At 40.9% G+C, this 24,209-nt stretch overlaps 1 protein-coding gene across 2 annotated transcripts in view; it reads right to left on the bottom strand.

The window, feature by feature from the left end:
* Positions 1-24,209, bottom strand: part of EEPD1 (endonuclease/exonuclease/phosphatase family domain containing 1) — a 122,386-nt gene that overhangs the window by 46,359 nt on the left and 51,818 nt on the right. For both annotated transcript variants that reach the window (XM_037510212.2, XM_037510217.2), the window contains exon 3: positions 8,494-8,545. In XM_037510212.2, coding sequence (XP_037366109.1) covers positions 8,494-8,545 — 52 coding nt within the window. The remainder of the gene's footprint in view (positions 1-8,493; positions 8,546-24,209) is intronic.

Raw genomic sequence — 24,209 nt, 5'->3', positions numbered from 1 at the left:
TAAAGGGATTTAGTGAGGAAAGTGATTATAATGAGTTCCAACTGATCTGGCTCAATTTCCTAAAGAACCAAAAAACAAAAAATCTAACAGATATGTGAGTACTGATCAATCAGATGGCATTCAAATTATGCTCAGACTATATGAAGGACTAAGTACAAGAAAAAAAAAATATACCAAGTGAGCTGAAGAATTTCTGATATTTTAAAATGAATACAAAGTACTGTTTTAAAAAATATTTTAAAGTGTATTTTGTAAGTTAAGATTCTTGAAGCAATTTAACACTGAACATAACTGAAGGGTATGTGTGCTGCATGTGCTGTCTGCTCACAAATTTCTCATCTGCTCCCTTCGCAGGCCCCAGATCCCCTAATGCCCGCACACCACCGCACCTTCCTCCACTCTTGCATGATCCCGACTTGTATCCACATCCAGAGCCCTAAATCTCCTACTTCCTTGTCCTCAAATTCCCAGCCCACAGTCTCTGTTTCTCTTGCTGGAATAAATAATGCTCATCGAGCTAAACACTACAAGCCCATGTCTATTTTGCTACAAGTCACACTATTAGAAGTCTTGGGATTCCATTCCCCATCATCTGGGCCAGGGACTGACCTTTTGTGTCTGCTCCCCTGGGATCTGCACCCACAGTGTCTACTAAAGGTGTTGTTCAGATTAAATGAGATCATGGAAGACAGGCAGTGGCTGTACTAAATGATCCCCAGAAAGGAACCTAGTTCACTGGGACTGGTCCTGGTTCTATCAATATACCTGTTATGGGCCCTGGGTAAGAGGCTTTTGTGTCTTGTTTATCAGGTGACAGAGCAGGAGTCAATGGTTTTAAATGTCTTTCTCGGTTTGGACTTTCTGGAATTCTACATATGTGATTTATGAGAAAAAATATTTGGTTATTCAAATGATCAAAGTATATTTCTCATAAACATTTGGTCTTCATTTAGAGTTCCTGGCTCCCAAACCCTTGGAATTGCCTAAGTTTTGTGAGTGATAAAGGTATATCCTCTTAAATCAATGAAGGTAACTTTGGGAAAACACCTGAAGATGGGGACAGGCTGTGAGGATACCAACATGAATAGAGGGTGAACTTTCAGTCCATCTCTCCCTGGATGGGACAGGGGCTTGAGGTTAAATGGACTGTTGGTGGCCAATGAATTACTCATTTACACCTATGTAATGACCCCTTATAAAAAGTCTAGAGGAGAGGGCATCTGAGAGCATTTTAGATCGGTAAACACAAAGATTTGAGGAGATGGTGTGCTTTTCTCCCATACCTTATCCTGTGTATCTCTTACCTTTGGTTGTTCCTGAGTTATAGTCTGTAATAAATTAGTGATCTACTGAAGAAACACAGTTCCTGAGTTCTATGAGTTGCTCTAGCAAATAAATTGAACCTGAGAAGGGTGTCTTGGGAACCTTTCATTTACAGGCAGTTGTTCAGAAGCATAGGTAATAACCTAACTTGTGACTGTCACCTAAAGTCTGAGGAGGGGTGGCGGGGACCTCTAATCTGCAGACAGTTGGTCAGAAGCACAGGTAACTGTATAGGCTTGCAACTGGCATTAGAGTCTTATGAGACTGAACCCTTTACCTGTGGAATCTGATGCTTTCTCCAGAGAGATAGTGTCAGAATTGAGCTGAATTGAGTTGAATTGTCAGACATCCTGTTACCTGTTGGTGTGGGGAAACTTAAAAATCACCACCATTGGAAACTGGTCTCAGGATACCAACAGCACATATTCAAATGTAAATTACTTTTATAACTTCATCCCCCTTGGCATATAGTGTAATTTAGCACAGAGTAAGCACTCAATTGTCACATAAAGAAATAAACTGGAAGTCCAAATCATGGTGAAAAACACTCCCAAAGTAATAACAAAACTAGAATTAAGTATGTGCTTCTGAATATGTGCAGAAAACACTATCACTAACTATAGATATAAGCACTTAGCATTCTTAGGTTATTCAGCCATTTTTATGCCACAATTATTTTTCTCCTATTTCCTTATGGTAACCCTAGGAAGTAATTTACTTCTAATTCCCATGTTGTCCACCACTAGGTTTCAGCAGAAGAGTCCCTGGTTTGTTAAACAAACACTCATTTATTTGTTTAACAAATGAGTACATCTTCAAGCCACTTTGAATTTGGATATCAATTTCAATTTTTCTAGGCTCAGGTTTGCTAGCAAAATGTGTATACTTCATTTCCCACATAAAACACCAAAAAAGGTCTTAGAGATCATCCAGTAGAAAAATTATATTTCAAAGCTGAAATTCTGGGGGAAAATATCTGGCAGCAGCAGGTATGGAAGACGGATACACTATCCTAGACAATCTGGCAAAAGGGGAAGAGGTAACTCCTTTTTAACAGCCTCTAATAGTGATAGATCAATCTCAAATTGGGCTTGAGATTGAGATAAAAAGGAGAAAGAGAAAAAGATGACAATAAAGATGATGGTGATGTACTTCTAAACTTCAAGCTATACTACAAAGCCATAATACTTAAAACAGCCTGGTATTGGAACAAAAACAGACACACAGACGAATGGAATCGAACAGAGAACCCAGAAATAAAGCCACACTTTTTTGAACAACTAATCTTTGACAAAGGAGCAAAGAATATACAATGGAACATGGACAGTTTGTTCAATAAATGGTGCTGGAAAAACTGGACATCCGCATGCAAAAAAATGAAACTAGACCACTACCTCTCATGGTGCACAAAAATCAACTCAAAATGGATGAAAGAACTGGACATAAGACCTGAAACCATAAAATATATAGAAGAAAATATAGGCAAAACACTACAAGACATACATCTCAGAAACATCTTTAAAGACTCATCACCCAAAGCAGTGATAGTGAAGGCAAAGATAAATACCTGGGATTACATCAAACTGAAAAGCTTCTGTACAGCAAAAGAGACATTAACCAAAACAGAGAGACATCCTACTGATTGGGAAAAAATCTTTGTACTCCATTCAACTGATAAGGAATTAATCACAAAGATATACAAAGACCTCACATGTCTCAACAAGAACAAAATAAACAATCCAGTCAAGAAATGGGCAGAACTTCAAAGACATTTCTCCAAAGAGGAAATGCAAATGGCCAACAGGAATATGAAAAAATGTTCAACATCCCTATAATCAGGGAAATGCAAATCAAAACCTCACTGAGATACCACCTTACACCAGTAAGAATGGCACAGATCAAAAAAAACAAGCAACAACAAATGTTGGCGAGGATGTGATGAAAAAGGAACTCTCCTACATTGCTGGTGGGAGTGCAAACTGGTCCAAACACTATGGGAAGCTCTCTGGAGGTTCCTCAGTCTACTAAAAATGGAGCTACCATATGACCTGGCAATTTCACTCCTAGGGATCTACCCAAAGGACACAAACACACTGATTCAAAAGAACACCTGCATCCCTATGTTTATTGCAGCACTATTTACAATAGGTAAAACCTGGAAACTACCCAAATGCCCAAAAATAGATGACTGGATCAAGAAGATGTGGCATATATACACAATGGAATATTATTCAGCAATCAAAACAGATAAATTCATGCCATTCACAGCAATGTGGATGGAGCTTGAAGGAATTATGCTCAGTGAAATAAGCCAGAAGGAAAAAGAAAAATATCGGATGGTTTCACTTATAGCAGGAATATAGGGGAAACAAACAAGACATCAGTGTAAAAAAATAGTAATAACCATATAAAACACAACAAAGCAAAAACAGACAATTATAAATCAGACACACTGCAGGGGAGGAGGAGGGAGAGGGGTTAGAGGGAGGGAGGGAGGAGTACAGGGGACTGTGGTGATGGTGCTTGGGTGCTTTGGGGAAGGAAATTCTATGGGGACTCTGAGCAGGTGGGGGATGTTTAAAAATAAAAATAAATAAAAATAAAATAAAATATTCACTAAAAAAAAAAAAGATGATGGTGATGATGATGGTGACAACAGAAGCAACTAACCAGCACTAGGAGGCATATTAGTTACCATCACTTTGTGCTTACTATATACATAATTTCTTCTTTCTAAAAAAGATTTATTTATTTATACAAGAACTGGGATGCACAGGAGGGTAAGAGGATTCACCAGAGACAGAGTGGGGAGCAGAACAGGCAGACTAACTGAAATACACTGCTGAGGGGAGCAGCGGGCGTGGTAGGAGAGGTCTGCCATGCCCTGTGGGATTCTCGCCGGCCAGAGGGATTGAACCTGCGCTGTAGAGGTTCACAGTGCAGTGCTTAACCCCCTGCGCCACCAGGGAGGCCCATAATTTCTTTTATTCAAGCACTGTCTCACATAATTCTCATTTTAAAAAATCCCAGTGACTAAGAGGTTCCCCAATCAGGAAACCCCAACCCATCTGTCCTCAGAGCCTGGGTTCTAAGAGGACAGAGTATGCACTCAGTCATTGTGTGACTAACCACTATGTCAAGGCCTGGGAAGTCAGGGGCAAGACAGGCAATGACCATGAGTTGGGTGGGCCGAGCCTCCAGGAGGCTCTGCTCAAACAGGCAGCTTTCAGGCAGGCTTAGATCTTGGGTTAAGTCTGCTGGTGCTCTGCCCTGTGGCCCCTTCCAGGCACAGGGTGACCTCCAGCTGGAGTGAACGGCCAAATGATTGTTTGCAGTTTAGCAGGAAGCTGTTTGAAAGGGTCATTGAAAAATGATCTTACTAAATCAAGCTGTACCAATATTTTTATTTCCTTTCATGAAATGCCACATTTTGAGGCATTGGATAGGGCTGTTTATAAAGCCTGGGAAACAAGTTTGTGTGACTTAAGTTCAGAAAAACAAAGGCATCCCATTCTTCTAGAAGAGAGAATAGAACAAGAGGGATGGCATGCAAGTCCTTGCTTTCAGAGCAAGTTCTTGCTTTCAGCATCTAATAGATGTTTAACAAATGCGTACATCCAAATCCAAAACACTTTTTCAGATAAATGTCATGTGACATGACCTTTGTACATTTTAAAGCATCCCCTAATAATTTGTGAAAATAAGAAAGTAGTAGAGAAAATTAATTGTATGGCATACAGCTTGTCTTTTAAGTAGATGTAAAATCAGTCACTTCTTTGGGAAATGGCTTTACAGTGTGTAAGTGGAGAAAAAAAATTCAAAGCTGACTTCCCAGGTGCCCCAAACGCCACCTACTACTGCACCTGAACTACAAAGAGCATAGGAAGAGGTCAAGCCTGGAACCCTACTGATTTCCATATTGGGGTCACTGGGCATGTGTTCACCTTCACCTCTCTCCATACAGTGTGTTTTGCTGGTGAGGAAAGCAGACGAAAGACGTATGGAAGCCCCCAACCCAGTAAGGACCACTGAAGCAAGGAAGTGGAGAAAATACTAGAAAACAGAGTATAGGAAGGAAGGATATTTCCTTTTTCACAAGGATATCAAGGATCAACTTTGAAAATGAAATGTAAGAGTTTTAGAGCAGAAATGAACCAGTTTTATGGCTAAGGAAAGGGGCCTGGACTTTGGAGGAAGGTTGCTGCTAGGCCCACCAGTCAAACAGAGGTGGAGAGACTGGGAGGCTCTTGGCTCTCCTACAGAAAACCTCCCATCATTGGTGCTGTGCACAGAAAAGCCTCCTAACAATACCAGGGAAAGTGTAATTCAGGCAAATGGGTGGTAATTTTAGGGTGACATATTAAGGTCATAGTAACAATGACTAATATTTGGCAGAAAAGCTACTAGAAAGGGAGAGAGGACTCTTATTTTCTAGCAGACCCCCAAACTCTCTGCTTCCTTTTTAGCCTTTTATATGATGTCTAACAAAATTGGATATTTTACAGATAGATTTAACCTCCAACTACCTGTGAGGGAAATGACCCCTTCAGAATAACTTCCACTTTATAAGAGAAAGGCATGTGTAGTTAGCCACTGTGGGGACGGTCTGTCTGGAGGGATCTCATGAGCTCAGTAATTACAAAACCCAAATGCCCAGTGCCTTCTGAAGTTCAGCTGCAAAGACAGTCAAAGAGTTCTAAGGTTGCAGGTTGTGTACCTGAGGCCTCTCTTGCTGATTCTACCTATTAAATAGGAATATTTTCATTTTTTTTAATGAAAGGAAAAGTCAGGCAAATTAAAAATAAAACTGAGATTTATAGTTAGAATGATGATGTTTACTTTTTCTCTTTTGGTGGAAAAAATGGGAACTGAATTGGTCACAAAAAGAAAAAGCTGATGCCTTACAAGTTCTCCCTGAAGATGGACTAGGCAGTAGAGGTCATGGTGATAGTAAATGGTCTTTCAGGACAGCTTCTCAGACTTTGAGCACATTCGAGTCACCTTGGATCTTGTTAGAATGCAGACTGATTCAGACTGATTCTGAGATTCTGCATTTCAAACAAGCAGCAGGTAATGCTGATCTGCAGACCACACTTTGAATAGCAAAGCTCTACAACCCATCAAGAACTTTTTTGGGTGGTTCTCCAGCTTGTCCAGGTGGATGACAATTTGTAAGTCATGAGGCTTTTCAGGAAATGTATCTAAATTCAGTATAAAAACAACTGATCTTATAAAATAGTACTATGCCAGTCTAATCCATGACAAAAGCTGGCTATCAAACAGTTAAATGTAATTTGGGAGTAAAAATGCTTTCCATGGCACTTACACATATAAGCTTCCAGAAATGTCCAATCTAAAGAGGTTTATTATCTATCTGCTACCAAGAATCCAAAATCAAGTGAAAGGGCATTCTTTCTGTAATTGAGTTCTAGAATGAGGGCACCCTGCTTTGGAAATCACTGTCACAACAGAACGTTGCAAGGGCATGTATAAAAGGATATTTCTAGAAAATGCCAAAGGCACCGAATGTAACCCCAGCTTTGCCTTCTGCTCCCTCCCAGTGGCATTCCACACCCTGAGCCAGGAGCTACTTTGTCCAACTGACTTCGGGAAAGTCACAGTACTTGGTGAGTATGTCCAGCACGGTGAGTGGGGGATTGTCGGCTGAAGTTCTGACTCCTTCCTGGTGGCTTTTGTGCTTTCTTCAGGATCTTTTCCATTTGTTGCTTTTTCTGAGTCTTCTCAAAACCCACCTGGGCCAGAGTCCACTTGTCCAGGCCACATCGATTCTCCTCATTGTTTTCCCTTGTTCCCATTACTTTCAGGACATCATGTTTTTATCTTTTTCTTCTTCCACTTGGTCATGCTGAGCTCTACAATGCTGTTTCAGCTTTGGGGGCTCCCTTTGGGCCGCCTTGCATAGGTCTCCAAGGCACCAGTCCTGATATAATTCTTCTATCTACTCTTCACATCCAACATGGTTATTTGGCCAAGGATCCCATTGTAGCTGGACCTGGGACATTTTAATGGCTTGACGCCTATTAAGAATTAATAGGAATCGAGTGCCTTGACATTTAACAAGCCCCTCTGCTATACTAATGCATTTGGTTCTTATAAGGCCTCTTTGAAGTCAGGCAGGCAGTGCTATCCTTGTTTTACCTGAGATGGAAATGAGGCTGAAAGAATGTTAAATTCAGAGCCAAGGTTCAGGCCATTCCCTTTCCTCACATCACTGCCTGGTGTTTATTTTAAAGAATTTACTTGTTTTAGTGCCAACCAGCAGACCGACTACTAATCCAAACATCTAAAATTCTACAATTAAAATAATAACTTTTGGGTGTTTCTCTCTCTAAATACATTCTTTAATGTTAACATTACCAATTCTAAGTAACACCCATAGTTACATACTTGGGAAAAGCTACCCATAGGAGCACCTGGTAGTAGTGTGGAAGCTAGGGGGCTAGCACTTGGGTCTCCTCAACACTTTCCTAGCCTGCTTCTCAGAACTCATCCCACCTTGCACACAAGATTTGAACTTAAAATTGACAAAGGACCCCCAGTTGTGTGCTTGCCCTAAACACTATACAACTCTTGAGAGCACAGTGAAGTATTAGCTCAGGCTGGGGAAGGAGTTTATGGATCCTCAGAAGCAGCCCAAAAAGGGCTTAAAATCATGAACTTGCCTGTTAAATAAAGAAAGCATTGGTTTTGGAGTTCAAATCCTTACTCGGTTTCTTAGTTGATTTTCTTTTTTCTTTTTTTTTTTTAATTATCTTAGTTCATTTTCCTTGGGCAAGTTACCTACCCTTGCTAGGTCACAATTATATCATCTACAAGCCCAAATAACACACACAGCAGAGATGAAGAGAAGCAGCTAGTACAGAATCAGGTAATTAGGTAAGGAAGTGACCAGTGGAGAGTGATTCAAAGCACAGAAAGCCTGCTACAGAGCACTGCTCACAGCCTAATGAGCAAAGCAAGGTAGAATTTGTAAGTGTTAAAGGATATGAACAAGGTGGGATTTTTTGATTAAAATTTTATATAGTTTACTAATCATGAAGAATACAAAATAACAAATTAACTTTGCATAAGTTGCTTCTGGCATCAAGGAGATGAATTTTCCTTTGTTCTAAGTTTGTGAATGTACAGTAGGAAGCACAAAATATTTACCTTTTCCAGGGCCTCTCTGTCAAGTAGTTCCTGCACAGCTAGAAGCTTGATGCTGTAAGAAAAAATTAAAACCACACTGAAAACAAGTCATCTCCTGTTACCAATCATCCTACACGGCACAAGAACAAAAGTCTAAAATTTCAGCCTGTGTTTCTGTGTCACCTCCCTTCTTTAGGTCACCTTTGACTTGAATTAAAATGACCATTTCAAAACTATTAAAATTGTTTCTAAATTGTAAAAGTGATTTTACAATCAAGCTCAGGAATTCAGCAACATTAAGTATCTTCACGCTGCTGTGCAACTATCATCACTATCCTTCTGCAGAACTTTTTCTCATCCCAAATGGAAACTCCATGTCTGTTAAATAGCTCCTCATTCCACCCTTCTACAGTCCCAGGTAATCACCATCCTATTTTCTGCCTCTTTGAATTTGACTATATTAAAACATAGCAAAATTAGCAAATTTACCAGCAATTCCAATTATGGGCCTGTACTCAACAGAGTTGAAAACAGGGACTCAAAGAGATTTATGTACACCCATATTTACAGCAGCATTATTCACAATAGTCAAAAAGTATAAACAACCCAAACATCCATCAATGGATAAGTAGATAAACGAAACATTGTTTATGCCTACAATGGAAAATTATGTAATCTTAAAAAGAAGGAAATTCTGACACACGCTACAACCTAGAGCAGCCTTGAGGACACTATGCTAAATGAAATACACCAGACACAAAAGGACAAATACTCCATGATTTCACTTACATGAAGTACCTATAATTATAGGTACTTAGAGAGAGATGGAAGATAGTATGGTGGTTACCTGGGATGGGACGGGGGGAGAAGAGGGAGGAATGAGGAGTTGTTTAATGGACATGGACTTTCAGTTTGGGATGTGGGAAAAGTTCTGCAGAAGGATAGTGATGATAGTTGCACAGCATGAGAAAGTATTAATGTTACTGAATTTAACATTTAGGAATGATTAAAACAGTAAATTTTATGTTACGTACATTTCACCACAAAAAATTCTAAGAGCAATTGACAGCTACTTCATGTAAGGAATTTGAATGGATTTCAAGGAATATAAAGAAGAAAATAGCTGCCTGTGTTCAGCAGTTATATTTCCTTGTTCCTCTGATGAGCAAAGCAAATAGCTAAAATCACTGCTTCCTAAGAGGGTTGGCTAAGCTTTTCATTTGCTTACCACACATCAGTTGCGCCCTACTGTGCGCAGGTGACTCAGGATGCATGATAACTATGGCATGCTCACTACCCACGAGGAACTCACAGTTTCTTGGAGGTCACAATCAGACCAGAATATGAAATGCAGTGTGTCAAGTGGACAGGATGAGATACAGAGTAGAGCCCAGCTCAGCCCAGCAGAGGCGAGAGAAGGCTTCAGGGAGCAGGGACTGTGTTAGCCTCCTCAGTGGAGGGGCTGGGGAAAACACAGACCTACAGAGGGACAGCAGAGGCAAAGGCACCAGTGGGGAGGGTGGGAGTGGGATGTACACAATTTGCCTGTTTGCAGATTAGGGGCCAATACCCAGGCTGCAGCCAGCAACTAGGATATGAGAACTCAGAAGCAGATGTAGGTTTTGCAGGGGTGGCATCTTCCCTTTCAGTGATGTTGTGTTTGTGAACACAAAGACCACATAGCTGAAGCTGAACATGTCGGCACAGGAGGAAGAAGGAGAGTTCAAGGAAATTGTTTAGGGAGTGGGTCAACATGCAGGGTCCTCCAGAGCAGAACTGGGCCCCTCCCACACCATGCACTTCTCTCAGAAGGGGCTGGGCCCATGCTGTGGGTCACTTTAATTTAAAAAATTCTTTGTCATCAATATATAACTAAGTAAACACTGCCCAACTAAATGTACTGACTTACTTAAAAGCAACTCCAGAATGTGCAATTAAAGTTTTAAAGGCTTGTAAGAAACTACCATCATCACCAACAACAATTTAGGAGACAGCAGGGCTGATGGACAGGACTCTGGGCATTCTTTCTGCTCCCATCAGATTGACTTTCTTTCACCTCCTAGACATATTTGTTTCTGTTGTTTCTCTGGCTTACAGGGTTGTCTCTAAGAACTCTATAATGCCAACACTATCTCATTATGCCATTCTAGTCCAAACAACACAAAAGTCATGTTCTTCAAGCAGTGGTGCTGGTCATCATATTTTATTTTCTTCAGCAGAATTGACGGTACCTTAAAACATTTATCTGTTGGGGTGTTTTGTTTATCTCATCCCAACCAGCATGGGAGTTCCTTGAGGCTAGGGGCTCGAGGATCTTCTGGATACTTCATTTGAAGTGCCTCTATCTAGCAAGTGGGTAGCCCTCAAGGAATTTTTATGATCAACTGGCAAAGTCAGGTTGCTATGAAAGCTCATCCATGGCAGCTTGGATGGGTAAAATCACAGGCTAAGCCTCAGTTTCTTCAATTGAAAAGAATGTCTTGAGTTACTCCATCATGCTGTATGTCCCCTATGTAAGCAGGAAGTATACATGCTATTATGAAACTTCTTGTTGGCCTGTTCTCTTAAAAGAAGGGAAAAGAAAAAGAATCTTTCAAATGAGATGTCTGTGTGTGTCCTCCCTGGTGAGTGGCACTTCATGCATCTGTGTAAATGCAGCCATTAATGGGATGTGCCTGGTAACAGGTCAGAGCTATTAGCCACCATTCAGCACATTCTGATTTCCAACACATGCATTGAGAGTTCAGGTAATCAACTTGGATGGCAACTTACATGCTAAGTTGGGAGTTTCCAATTGTAACTCAAGTTTCAGAAGCTTAAATTGCTTCTGAAATAACCAGAGGAAAATATTTATATTGGAGGAACTTATTAAAAAGTCTCTCATTCCTGCCCCTCTCCAAGTCATGATGTCTAATTTAGGGTGAGCCAACAATAGGTTAGAGAGGTATAAACACTGTTAACATATCAAACTCTCTTTTTCTCCCTCTTTGCAAAGATTTACATTCATACCACTGTAGAAACTTATCTGAAAACCAACAGTCCTAGGCTCTGAATGAAAATGAAATAGAAACAACTTCAGTTGTCTCTTACACAGGCCAGAACTCTACTCTCACCACTACTCTCACCACTACTCTCACCACTTGCATTTAAAGGAGAGAGCATACACTTGACACGAACATTGCTGCTCTCCAACCCTCTCCACCTCTTTCCAAAGAACCTTTCCCCATTTAACTCAGATAAAGCTTCGGAATCCTCCACAGTCTAGTGAGCCACAACCAATCTCACAAAGCTCATGTGTGAGCTAAACCATTTAACATTTTCTCTCTCATTTTTCATCATCAAATAGTACTAATACATGGAGAGTGGTCAGAAAAAAAAGAGACAGTGTCATATTATTAGAATCCAGAAATGTAAGGGTGAGAGCTTTAGGGACAGGGGTAGAAAAGAGAGAGAGAACTCTATATGGCTTGTGTTTCAAAATAGAAACAATTCATGTTATTAAGAAGCTACTGTAATTGTTCAAAATGCTGGTTTTCTTCAGAAAGCTGTTTGTTCTTCCTTAGAGCTGTAGTCTTTGATAGAACAGAGATATTTCCTATTATGTAACTGCCCAATGTTATTTTTACCTTATAGGAAATTCTTCCAGTTTGGAGGATTTATTTCAGTATTTATGGTATCAGGTTCTTCTAGTACATCAGATACTCCCTGCAAGGAAATTTCACATATATGAAGTAGCAACTAACTTGTTTACCAAATCCTGCATTTGACAGCTCTAACTTATTATCCTGGAAGAAAATCTCATCTCTCATTTTCAATATAGTTCCTCCTTCCCTCCCTATCTCTTTCCTCTCTTTCTTCCATCCTTCTGCTAATTCTACAAGCACATACTGAATACCTCCTATCTTTCAGAAATTTTGCCAGGCACTGAGGAGACAAAGATGAACACAGTATCATCCCTTCCCTCAGAGGACCCATAGAAGCTAGAATGCAACTGGGGTACAAGCCCAAGAAGGTGTGTCACCCTGAGACCCCCCCGGGGTCCACATGGACTGGCAGAGCTGAGCCAAGTGAGGCATAGCTGTTGGGTAACCTGGTGCCTGGTCAGCATCCTCTGAAAACAGCAGCTCCCATTAGACGCAAGCTGTAATGTGGTGCAATTTCTTTTCCTGTACTCTACTTTGAAAGGAGGAAAATCACACAAAAGCAGCTGATAGCAGTTATATATTTAGAAAATTGACAACTTCAAGGGAAGTTCTGAAGTCAAGATAGGCAACACCTAGAAAAACCTAGAATGACTGCAAGTAATGTTTGCTAAATAAGCTACAAGGAGTTGAGGTGCCTGAGGGTAGATAGCTGGATAGCACTTGGGACAGTGAGGTCCATAATGGGATTAGAAGTGGTGCTGCCTATTGAGTTTGTTTTGTTTTACCTTTTAAGCTTCTACAACATACCTTTACAGTAAATTTTAAAGAAAGGAACATGCTTATATATTTTCCCAAGTTCTCATATTGATGATGTTTTTCAATTTGGCTTCATATACAAGAGAAAATGAGTATAAACTTGTTCATTTACAACATGACCTCCAAAACTTTGTGGACAGTTTACAAACTTACTTGACAACCAGAACTTTTAATGTTTCAGATTTCAGACCCCACACCTAGATAGGAATAATCAGGGCCATGGAAACATATCTGAATGAAAATTTCTCAGATGACACTTTCATGTCACCGGCTACATCCTATACAGGCTCTCTCAATCCAGTGCTATTTGTCTCATCATCATCAGTGATGCCACCAAGATTCTGGAGAAGACTCATTTGTCAGTCATTCTTAGTTTTTGCTGGCCTATGGATTTTTTTAAAAGTTTTCTGTGTTATAGAGGGTATCTCAGGAAGAGATTGGGGTGGGGTGGCAGAAGTCAAGGGCACTGGAGCCAAGGTGGAGCCTGTATCTTTCTCATAAGCAAGATGATGGTTTTGGAAGCAGCCAAATGCTTCCAGAAGTGGTGTCTCTGAGGGGAAGGATGATGTCTGGTCTCCTGTTTTTAGCAACTATATTGTTCAGCAAGTGGAAAAACATGTTCCTCCTCAAATTGCAGGACTTCATTTGCCTTGTGGGGAAAAGTATCCAAAAGGGAATCTGTTTCTTCCAACTCCCAGAATTGGGAGGCACCCCAAGTGGCAGGCATCCCAGACCTTAGGAGACCCATGGCATGGAATCAGGATGTACATTCTGGAAATCTCTTCAAGCACAAACCACTGGAATTGCCAGAGGCAAGGAAGGTTGATTTCAACTGAAAACAGCTGAAGATGATCAGAACAGACCAGCCAGCTGGATAGTGAAAGTGAAGCTGATTCCAAACGGAGACTAGGAAATGCTTTTCCACACCTGTACTTTTAATTTTTATCAATAAACACCATTTTATAAAAGGCTAAAATATTTAACCTAACTTAAAATAGGAGGTGCTATGGAAAGTCCATTAGATAGTTACCAGCATGGTTTAACTGCAGGAGACAAAGCTAAACTGGGCCACTGTATTCCTTGGAAGAAAATACACAGGAACAGAGTGGAATGTAGACAGGACCAATAAAGGGAGGAGAAAAGATGACATTATCTGAGTGTTAAGTCTTCACATAATGATGTCAATAGGTTCACAGAAACTATGGCTTCAAGTAAAACAATATATAATGAAATCATATAGACCAGAGTTAAATTCCTACCACATGTTGCTGGTCATAAGAACATCACCAAACTTCTAATTGAAAACCCAGCACGTCTAATATTAAGCAAGCATTTGTATTCATTCATTTCCAATCTTCTTATTCTAGTTTAGGGTCAGGCTGGCCAGAGCCTATCCCAGCAATTCAGAACCAACCCTGGACAGGACACCCTTCCCTTGCACACACACACGCACACTCACTCACTCACTCATTCTGACTGGGACACATGAGACATGCCAATGAACCTAGGTGCACATCTTTGGGATGTGGGAGGAAACCAAAGTTCCCAAAGGAAACCCTGCAGAATAGGGAGAAAGTGCAAACCACACACACTATGGCCCTGTCTGGGTGTTCATTGTCTTTTCCTCATCAATGCTATAATGAAACCATTCTGAATAAAATTGCATTATTCCAGGAACTGCTGTACTCTGCACAGTCTACTTCACTTATACCTCAAGGTTTCTCCTCAAAGACACAGCTGTAACAAACCACAAATTTCTATTCAGGGCTGATTATATGATTTATATGCTACAATACTGGCTTTTCCTCAATTGAAGAGACAGAGATTTTGACTCTCATTTTATAGCTTCAGAGAGATTAATAATTTGTGCAAAACTCACACAAAGGCAAGGAATTGAGCCCAGGTCTATATGAATTAAAAGTTCTCACTACATTTTACTCATTCAACAAATATTTACTGAGCACTTACTCTGTGCCAGGTGAAAGAGGGAGAGAGGAAGAGTGAGTGAGCAATGAACAACAACAACAAAAATCTTTACTCTTGTGAAACTTCCATTCTAATAAGGGGTGGGAGGAGCAGTGGTGTGGGGGTGGGTATGTTTTACCACTGGCTCTGGGGTGTTGTAACATGTGTCTTTCTCCATTGTGTAAATACTCCATCGTGGTCAATTTCAGACATGGGGACAGATGAGCACCAATAGCTGTCCTGAACCATTTTGCAAAAGCATAACACACCATTGCAACAAACCAATAACCATATAATATGTAATATTTCTATTGTATATCATGAATTAACTACACAATAAATAATATACAAATTAAGCAACTCTATAATGTGTCTGGCAGTGAATTTATATGAATTAAAGCAGTATTGAGTGAGCAGGTATGTGGGTACATTGATTGGTAAGTGTGGTGTGGAAAAATTCAGGACCTACCCTGAAAAATGACATTTGATCAAAGATTGGGTGTCCTTATCTGTAAAATCAAGATACTGATTCTAACTATTTAGTAGGGTCATTGTGATGAATCAATTAAATGGCACTTCTTATAGTATATTGCCTTCTAGTATACAGGAGGTACTCAATAAATGAGCTATTCATTTAATTATCATTTTTAGAACTGACAAGAATATAAAGCTTTTATTTCTAAAAATACAACTGGTGTTTCAGCCATTTAAACAGACTCTAAATGACTGACCAATAATCAAAATGTCCCTGTAAAGGTGGGGCTGCTAAATTCAGATTTCATGATTCCATGCCTTTAAACAATGAAATTGGGATTTGCAATAGCCCTGGTGTTACAGGATAATTTGATTAAGTTTTTAATCATTAAAACATTAATTCCAGGGCCTCCCCAGTGGCGCAGCGGTTGAGCGCTGGGTTACGAAGCTGCCCGCAGCCTCGGCAGCGCCGGTTCGATCCTCGGCTGCTCCCTGGCCGCCGGAGGAGGGTCCCACATGGCGCGCAGACCTCTCCTGCCGCCCGCTGCTCCCCTCAGCAGTGTACTTCGTCACTCTGCCTGTTCTACTCTCCGTTCTGGCTCTGGTGAATTCTCTCACCCTCCCGCGCTTCTGACTGTACCCAGTGCATGTACAAACAAACAAACAAACAAACAAACAAACAAATAAATAAAACATGCCTCTAAAAAAAAAATAAATAAATAAATAAATTCCAGATCAAACCAGGCCACTCTCCCTCAAAGAACTATAAAAAATATTGTAACACAGTTTTTTCTCCTTCATCATTTAAAGTTGAAAAAAAGATACACAGATAAAAATTAAAACATACAATATAAAATTGTCCTTAATATGTTCAAATATGCTTCTTAAATATGTTCAAAGCTGTAACATTTATTCAAAATGCAAGTTCTATTACCTAAAGAAAATAAGGACTAAAACCTCCAGTGATAAAACTGCATAGAATATATAAAATATTGGGTTCTTTTAGATTGACGGGTGAAACTCTTGTATCTACTTTTATTATTTCTTTAAGAACTGAGGTGTAGTCCTAAATTAATCATCGGATCAAATGGTTAAACAAAAAGGAAAAACTTCTCAGCCACTAAAAACACTCCCTTTTTCTCTGCGGGACATCGCGGGGATTCGGAATCATTAGCTCTGAGTTAGAGAAGGCAGTAGTGCTACGCAGAACTTCAAAAAGCACAGCTGCCTTGCAAACCCTGGCTTAGGGCTTCGAAAGATTCCTCTTGATTTCACTGTAGACCTCCTCCCTGGGGTCACATCCAAGAGACAAGAGATTAAGACTTAGAACTTCAGGGAGATGCTTGTTGGTCCTCCCTCGCTCCCTCTCTCCCTCCTTCCTTTCTTTCTTTTTTTTTTTTTTAAAGGATACAACCCCTTTATTTCTTCTTGAGATACAAATGCTAAGTTTTTGATGATGAGAATGAGCCAAGCACTGGAGACAATGTCCAGCTCTTCCATTTGTTCCAGTTTCCAGTGAATTCTGGAACCTAACTAGGGTCTAGGCTGTTTTGGTCTTTTCATCTTCAGCTTATCAAACTACAGTGTGCTTCTTAAATAGGACTGCCCCTAACAAGGCCAATGCAAAAATAGTTGAGGATGGAAGGGCAAATATGGAGAATTCAACATGTACATGTTCTTCATGCCTACCGCCAAGTGACAGAAATTTCACAGTTGCCTCACCTGCCTTGGTCTGGATCTTCTCCAATTTTCCTTCTTGTCTCAACAATTTCTACTCTTCAAACAGCCTTTTGTTTACAGGGGATGCATATACAGCCATTCATTGAGGACAGAGCTGATGAAGACCCACAGATTTCTTCACTGAGAAAAGGTCACCCCAGACTCCAAGTTCCCTCACCGACTGCAAAAGGACAAGCTCCAGTTATCTCTGGGTACCTGTTCCATGTCCTCCACTTACTTGTAGAGCAGTGAGTGGCATCAGTGCAGCCTTGGTTCCCGGCCCTTCCAGAATGGCCGCACCTTCCACCAGTGCTGCCTGACACTGCCCAGATGCTGCAAGAGGCTGCAGTCCTCCTGGCCGGCAGCGCCCTTCCAGTTGAGGTCAGAGTAGGGGGTCTCCTCCTCGCAGTGTCCCTCAGTGGCTGCCCACAACAGAGCACCCAGAGAGCGGGAAGGTTTGTTGGTCATTCTTAATCCAAGTGGCAATGAGGACACAAGTCCACTTATTCCTAAACCACCAAGAGGACTCTCCATTTGGGAGAGTCTAATCCAAGTGAGTTGGGGACTTCTTGAAACTTCTATTTTCCCCCTTAATTTTTTTTTTCCACACAGTTTCACCCAAGAAGGAGCCATCTGTCCAATACCATCAGAAAATGCTGCAAATATTGGTCCTCCTCCCGTGGCGCAGCGGTTGAGTGCTGGGTTGCGAAGCTGCCCGCAGTTTCTGCAGCGCCGATTCGATCCCTGGCTGCCAGCGAGGGTCCCACAAGGCGTACAGACCTCTCTGGTCGCTCCCACTGCTCCCCTCAGCAGTGTACTTCGTCTGTCTGCCTGTTCTGTTCCCCGCTCTGGCTCTGGTGAATTCTCTTACCCTCCCGTGCTTCTGACTGTACCCAGTGCTTGTATAAATAAATAAATAAATCTATTAAAAAAAGAAAGAAAATCTGCAAATATTGTCTGAAGATAATTTTTCTTTCAGAAAGGGAAGCTTCTTACCACTACTCCCACTTTCTTTCTGTAGATTATCTTTTTGTGTACTCCTTAATTTTCATTGTAGTCTAAATAAGAAACTACAAGATCAAACAAGCTTTTCTATCTACTGTGGAGACAAGGCCCCCATCCTTCCAGACCTCACGTGGGGACAGGTGTAGACTGTAGCTGACATTGTTCCCTAAAGCACTTTCACTTCCAGGTGGTCTTCTTCAGCAACTCGTTCAGAATCATGAGGAATTCCCATATTCCTTACTTCCTATCTTCCCTTTCCATTAAGCAGGCTTCCTTCCAACATTTTCATCATTCTTGTTGCATGTATTTCTTTACGTGTAAAATACTGAGAGAAAGAAAGTGAGCAACACATTTATTTAAATGAATGCTAGCTGGCTAGCAGGTTAATAAAGGTTTGGGTTTTGTCCTTTTTTTTGGTTCCCACCTTTTTGTGTTTTGGGATTGATAGTTTTTTTGTTTTTTTTTTAGTTTAGCTTTTGCCATTTAATGGCTCTTTTCGTTTTGGGGACTGTAATTATGAAAATTTTCAGTCTTTTAGGGAAGTTTAGAGAACTATACAATTGTTAGCATTTCTCTGTATTTGCTTTATCACACATCTGTTTAACCATCCACAGATCCATCTTTTGAGGGGATAACATTTCAAAGTAAGCTGCTGCCAATGATTTGATTTGGTGTCTGGTATTTCACACAAAAGCTGGCCTCAAAGTAATTCCTCTTCAACTGAATCACTCACTATATGGACTCCCAGATGCAACCGGAAAGTCCATCCTGAGCTCCACTGCAGATCCTGCATTAATGCTTCTCTCCAGGCCTTTCTGTCAAGCTCTCTCTTAAACTTTCCTCAACTGTAGCCTCTCCTACCCTAGGGGAAATGGCCATTCTCCCCCTTCGATTGGTCTGTATCCTCCACTCCTCTTTTACCTTCTGGTGTTTCCATTTCAAGACCATGAAGAAATTAATATTCCTAAAGCCCCACTTTAAAATGTTCACTTTTTTCTCCCAGGAAAACAGATATTTTCACATGGTACTCACTGTAAATGACTCCTTTGGGTGCACTTCAAAAGAAAGCCAGCGGGCTCTGCTCTTGGCCCCTCCAGCTCATCCCCAGCCTGAGTACAACCAGAATGTCACAGATGCCCTGTGTCATAAACCAGCCAGGTTTACGAGTACTGCTTTCACTGCTCTGTGCCACTGGCTAAAGAACTTAGTTATTTCTTTTATTTTCCTGGGATAGTATAAGAGTGATTCACTGAATGTGCAAGAGAAAAAAGTCTTATTTTCAGAAGAGACTGGAAATGAGAAAGTTATCTAACACAATACAGGGTCTGTGATTCCAACTTAAAGCTCCAGCCAAAATTCTTCATCTGGCTTTCAATGCTGACCTTTCACCTCTTAGCAAGGCTTCACTTCCTTTTAGGCTAGACAAAACTCCCCCCTGGGTTTTGTCAAAGGCAGTGGTCTCATTAATCAGCAAAAAGCAAACATTCTCTCCTCCTTCTCATGCAAACCACCCAGAGGTGATTCTGGGTAAGGAGCTGTTTAAAGCAATTATGAGGGCACATTTCACAGTAATCTTTTATTTTTTTAAAAGAAGCAATTTAAAAGCACATTTTTTACAGAAAATTAGAAAATACAAAAGAAGAGAGAAATAAAAGAAACGAACATAACCCTTATACCTAGGAATCACCATTAACCTGTTGATGTATATATATCCTTCTAGATTTAAAAAAAATTCACATTTTATAAAATGTGAATTATTGTATATGCTGTTTCTATTTTTTAATTGCATTGTTAAATTATAAATTATTGTCACTATTACTAATTGACATATGACTCCATGCGATTTATTATTTGACGTAGTTTCAATGGGTACATATATATGGATATATGCTATAATTTAATAATCCTTTTGGACATCAAGGCTGTTTGAAAATTTTCACTTACAATTATTGCTTTAAAAAGTTTTGAACATACTACTATCTGCATGATATTAATTGTTTCAAGTAGTAAATTTCCAGGAGTGCAAGGTTAAGAGTTACGTGCATTGTTAAGATTTTGAATAACCAATGCAATATTGCTTTGCAGCTTTAGACTTCCACAAATAGTTGGCACAACCCACTCCCTTGTCCTGGGAAAATTTTGTAGTTCCTCTCTAAACCAATAGGTGGAAAAGACATTATGTTGTTTAAATTTGCCTTTATTTGATCACTAAAGAAATGGACCATTTTACCAGCATTTTCAATTCTTCTTTCATCAGAAACCAAGCAAGAGTACAGGACAGAAGTAGTCCCAGGGAAATATCTTCCAGCACCTATGAGTCACACTGGAAACCCATGAAACTCAGCAGCTCTGTGAAGGGCCATCAATGAACAATCAGACTTCTGTAACTCAGATGAATTTCTGGAATCTCCTCCCTCTTTTGTTAATTAGATATATCTAATCTCTCAAGACACTAGAACAGTATGTACAAAACTTTTAGATCCCCAAATATTCTTGATAAGTAACTACTATTAATATGTTGACCCAAAAGTTTTGTATGGGGCTGTAGGGTCAGGAATGGACACAGTGCAGGTTTTCTGATCCAGCAGACCGGGTAAAGGAGGAGTCAGAATCCTCAGTGGTTTTTTGCAGGTCTTTTATTGGGATTTAATGGGTACATGGCAGGTAGGGGTGCTGGGGGGCCGGGAGGCTGGCAGTCCTCCCAGCTCCCTGCAAATCTTCACTCTATCTGGGCTTTCTGGCATTCTCTCTGCTTCTCTTCTTCTTTCAGCTTCTGTTCGTCCTTGGCTTCTACTGGCGTCCCAGTGACGCCGCCCTTAAAAAGCACAGTCTCAGCCCAGGTGAATCCCATCTACCTATGCCCACACCCTACTCCAGGTGCCCGCCATCAGGCATTCAGGACCGCAAGGATCCACCATCTATCCTGATGGCGGGAGGGCAGAAAAGCCTGACATTTTTCCTTACCCTACAGGGGCCCACCAGCTGGAAGACAAATAATTAAAGCCAGCTCACAGGAGAAGTGATGTGGGGAAGGGTATTTGGAAAGATGTACTCATTGGCTCAAATCAAATGGGTAAACTTGAATCAGAACTGAGGGCTCCTAGCTTCTTTGTGCCTTGGCAACAGAGGAAGATATACCTATACAAATGTGCAAAATGCAAAAGATGGACATATGTCTTATATCTGCAGTGAAGCCCAGAGGTTTTCCAGAAGGAGAGAGGGAGTTCCCAGATCTGACTTATCAGATCTGGCCTGCTCCCCAGGAATATTTCCAATATCAGGGAACAGCACTGGCCCTGACTCCCAGTATCTAACCAAAGTACTTTGCTCAGTAGTGTAGAACAGACTGGAACTTAAATCTCAGGCAACAAGACCCCCAAACCACAATGCCTGCAGGCTTTCAAAAGATAAGTGGAATTCCTATTATGAGGACAAATGGGAACCTACTCTTCCCCAAGAGCCTTAATTATCTGCAAAATTTCAACCCCTGGATTCTAGAGTCAGATTCAACTATATAGGAATCTGATTGGCTTCTGAATACTAGTTTCTCGTCATTTGGAAGAGGGTAACACCCACTCTACCTTTCTAGTGGTTACTGTCTTTTGCTGGGTGTCTGCCAGCTGCCAGCTGCAGCTAAGAGGTCAAGTCCCTTAAAAATAACAGCAGCAGCAACCACCAAGCTTTCATCTCTGGGGAGGCCCAAAGGGCACTAGGGTCTTCATGACACAGTGTGATGCTGAGTTCCAACCAGGACTGTGGCTAACACTCTGGGTCTGGTTTTTGTTAAGCAACAACATCTCACAGCATCTTCAAAGTTATAGGCCCCAGACTCCTTGAATTCATGTCTATGAATTCCAGCTGTTATGTGTGAAACCTTATTCTCCAGCCTGTAATTCTGACCTCTCTGGTTCTTCACTGACCTCATTTTTAAACATTGAATTCAGGGAGGCCCAGAAGTTTCCCTCACTAACCCACAGCCTGGCTCAGACCTCCTATGCCCAGTCACTAAGGAAAGTGCCTGGGAGCCCAGAAGAAATTGCTGGCTCACAAAAAGGACACTTGTGGTCAGGTGCATCTAACCTTATTAGCCTGATTCTCCAGCTCAGGGAATTCCAAAGCAGGTTTTGATTCAACAACTTTGGAAGCCCTTCCAGGAAATTGACAGGAGAAAAACTGACATCTGTGCTTGCAGGATCCTGCATAAATGTCACTCAGAGCAAGTTAATTTGCAGCAACCACTTGATCACACATTTAGAGTTAGGACAGTAGTTCCGGAGCTTTAGTGAATATTAGCTGGGAGTGTTGTTAAAACAGATTTCCAGACCCGTCCCCTCAGTGTTCTAAGTACATGTGAGGAGGGCCCTGAGAAATTACATTTCTAACAAGGTCTCAGGAAAGGCAGATGCTGCTAGACTGGAAACCATACTTTAAGAACCACTGGATTAGGTTATCATATATAAGAGCGATACTTTCTCGAAGATCTCAATGCAGCCTACTTTATGCGGCTAAATCTAAATCTTTCCTGACTAGACATGTTAGTATTGAGGGCTCTTTGTGGAGATTCCTGATATCTTTGTGAGGGTCCAAGGTGAGACAGGATATATCTATTTATTTGGACACTGTTAGAAAAATCAAGTATCACAAACAGAATACTCAACCCATCTTGACCTGGTGTCCAATTTGACCTTGAACCATGATGTCCAATTTGCAGTATGATCTCCTTATCTTCTTATATATTTGCCCCATCCTCTTTGCTGTTCCTCTCACTCAGAAGAGCTCTACTCCTCTTTCCAAACTATGTTCTTGAGAGGCTGATCACATTCCCTTCTCCCAGTTCCTCTTCCATCTAAACTGCTTTCCAAAAACTGCTTTCTCCACTGACCTTTCTAGAGCCCGTCTTTTTTTTTTTAATAATAAATTTTATTTTTATATTCCCCATACAATTGCAACCCCCCCATTCTGACCCCAATCCCTCCCCTCCTGCCCGCCACCCCCCAAAAAGTGTCTCTGGTTCATAGTTTTTTGTTCATTTTGATTTTCACTTTCTTATAGTTATTCATTTTCCTGGTCCCTTATTTAAGTTTTCTAGATTCCTGCTATGAGTGAGACCATCCAGTATTTTTCTTTTTCTTTCTGGCTTATTTCGCTGAGCATGATCCCTTCCAGCGCCATCCATGTTGCTGCAAATTGCATGTGTTTATCTTTTTTGAATGCTGAGTAATATTCCATGGTATATATGTATCACATCTTCTTGATCCAGTCATCTATTTTTGGTCATTTGGAGCCGTCTTTTTTGACCTCCAACTATTATGGCACCCAATATCTGTTCGCTCCCTGAAACTCTTCTCCTTAAACTCTCCTGGACCACCAAACCTCCCCTGAATCCTTCATACTAAATTCCTAGGTAGACTCCCTTACTGCTGAATGAAAATTCAGTTATTTTCCCAGGAAACCCATGACAAGCACTGTGCCAAACAATAGTGATTAACAACAGTGGACCAGACAGACACTGGCCTGCTCTCATGCAGCTGACAATCAGTGGGGGCACACCCAGCAATCAACTAATTACATAGGTGGTCAAGTACTGCAAAAGAGAAGCACGATGAGCTGAGACTAAGTATGATGGGGTGGGAGTGGGGGTTACTGCAAAAATTTGGTCTGGGGGTTAGGGTCAGGGAAGACATCGTATGCAAAGCCAGACTGAAGCAAATGCCTGGGACTGAAACTGGTGTGGAAGTTCTTTTCCAGGGCCTTAAATGCTGATGAACTCAAGGACCCAATCATGATTTCTTCAAAAAGAAGTCCTCTCTCCAGCCTCCTCTTCTCTGCCAAACTCCAGCTCTGGAATCCAACATCTGCTGGCCTCTAATATCTCAGAGGAACCTGAGCCAGAACATTTGAAATGAGATTTCCCCAGCAAACTTGCTCCATATCCCTTCCACCATTTTGGACATCATATAATCAAAGCTTATTATTAAGCCCACCTACTCCCTGCTATATCCATCATCTAAAAACCCACCAACACCAGCTAATTTTATCCACCCAATCATCTTTTGAATATACCATTTCTCCTCAAACCCACTGTCAGCTTTTGCAATTCAAACTATGTTATTT

This window comes from Talpa occidentalis, unplaced genomic scaffold (genome assembly GCF_014898055.3).
Source record: "Talpa occidentalis isolate TD23 unplaced genomic scaffold, MPIMG_talOcc4v2.1, whole genome shotgun sequence".
Lineage (NCBI taxonomy): Eukaryota > Metazoa > Chordata > Mammalia > Eulipotyphla > Talpidae > Talpa > Talpa occidentalis.
The sequence above is the reverse complement of the archived record's forward strand: the minus strand, read 5'-3'. Positions and strand labels throughout refer to the sequence as shown.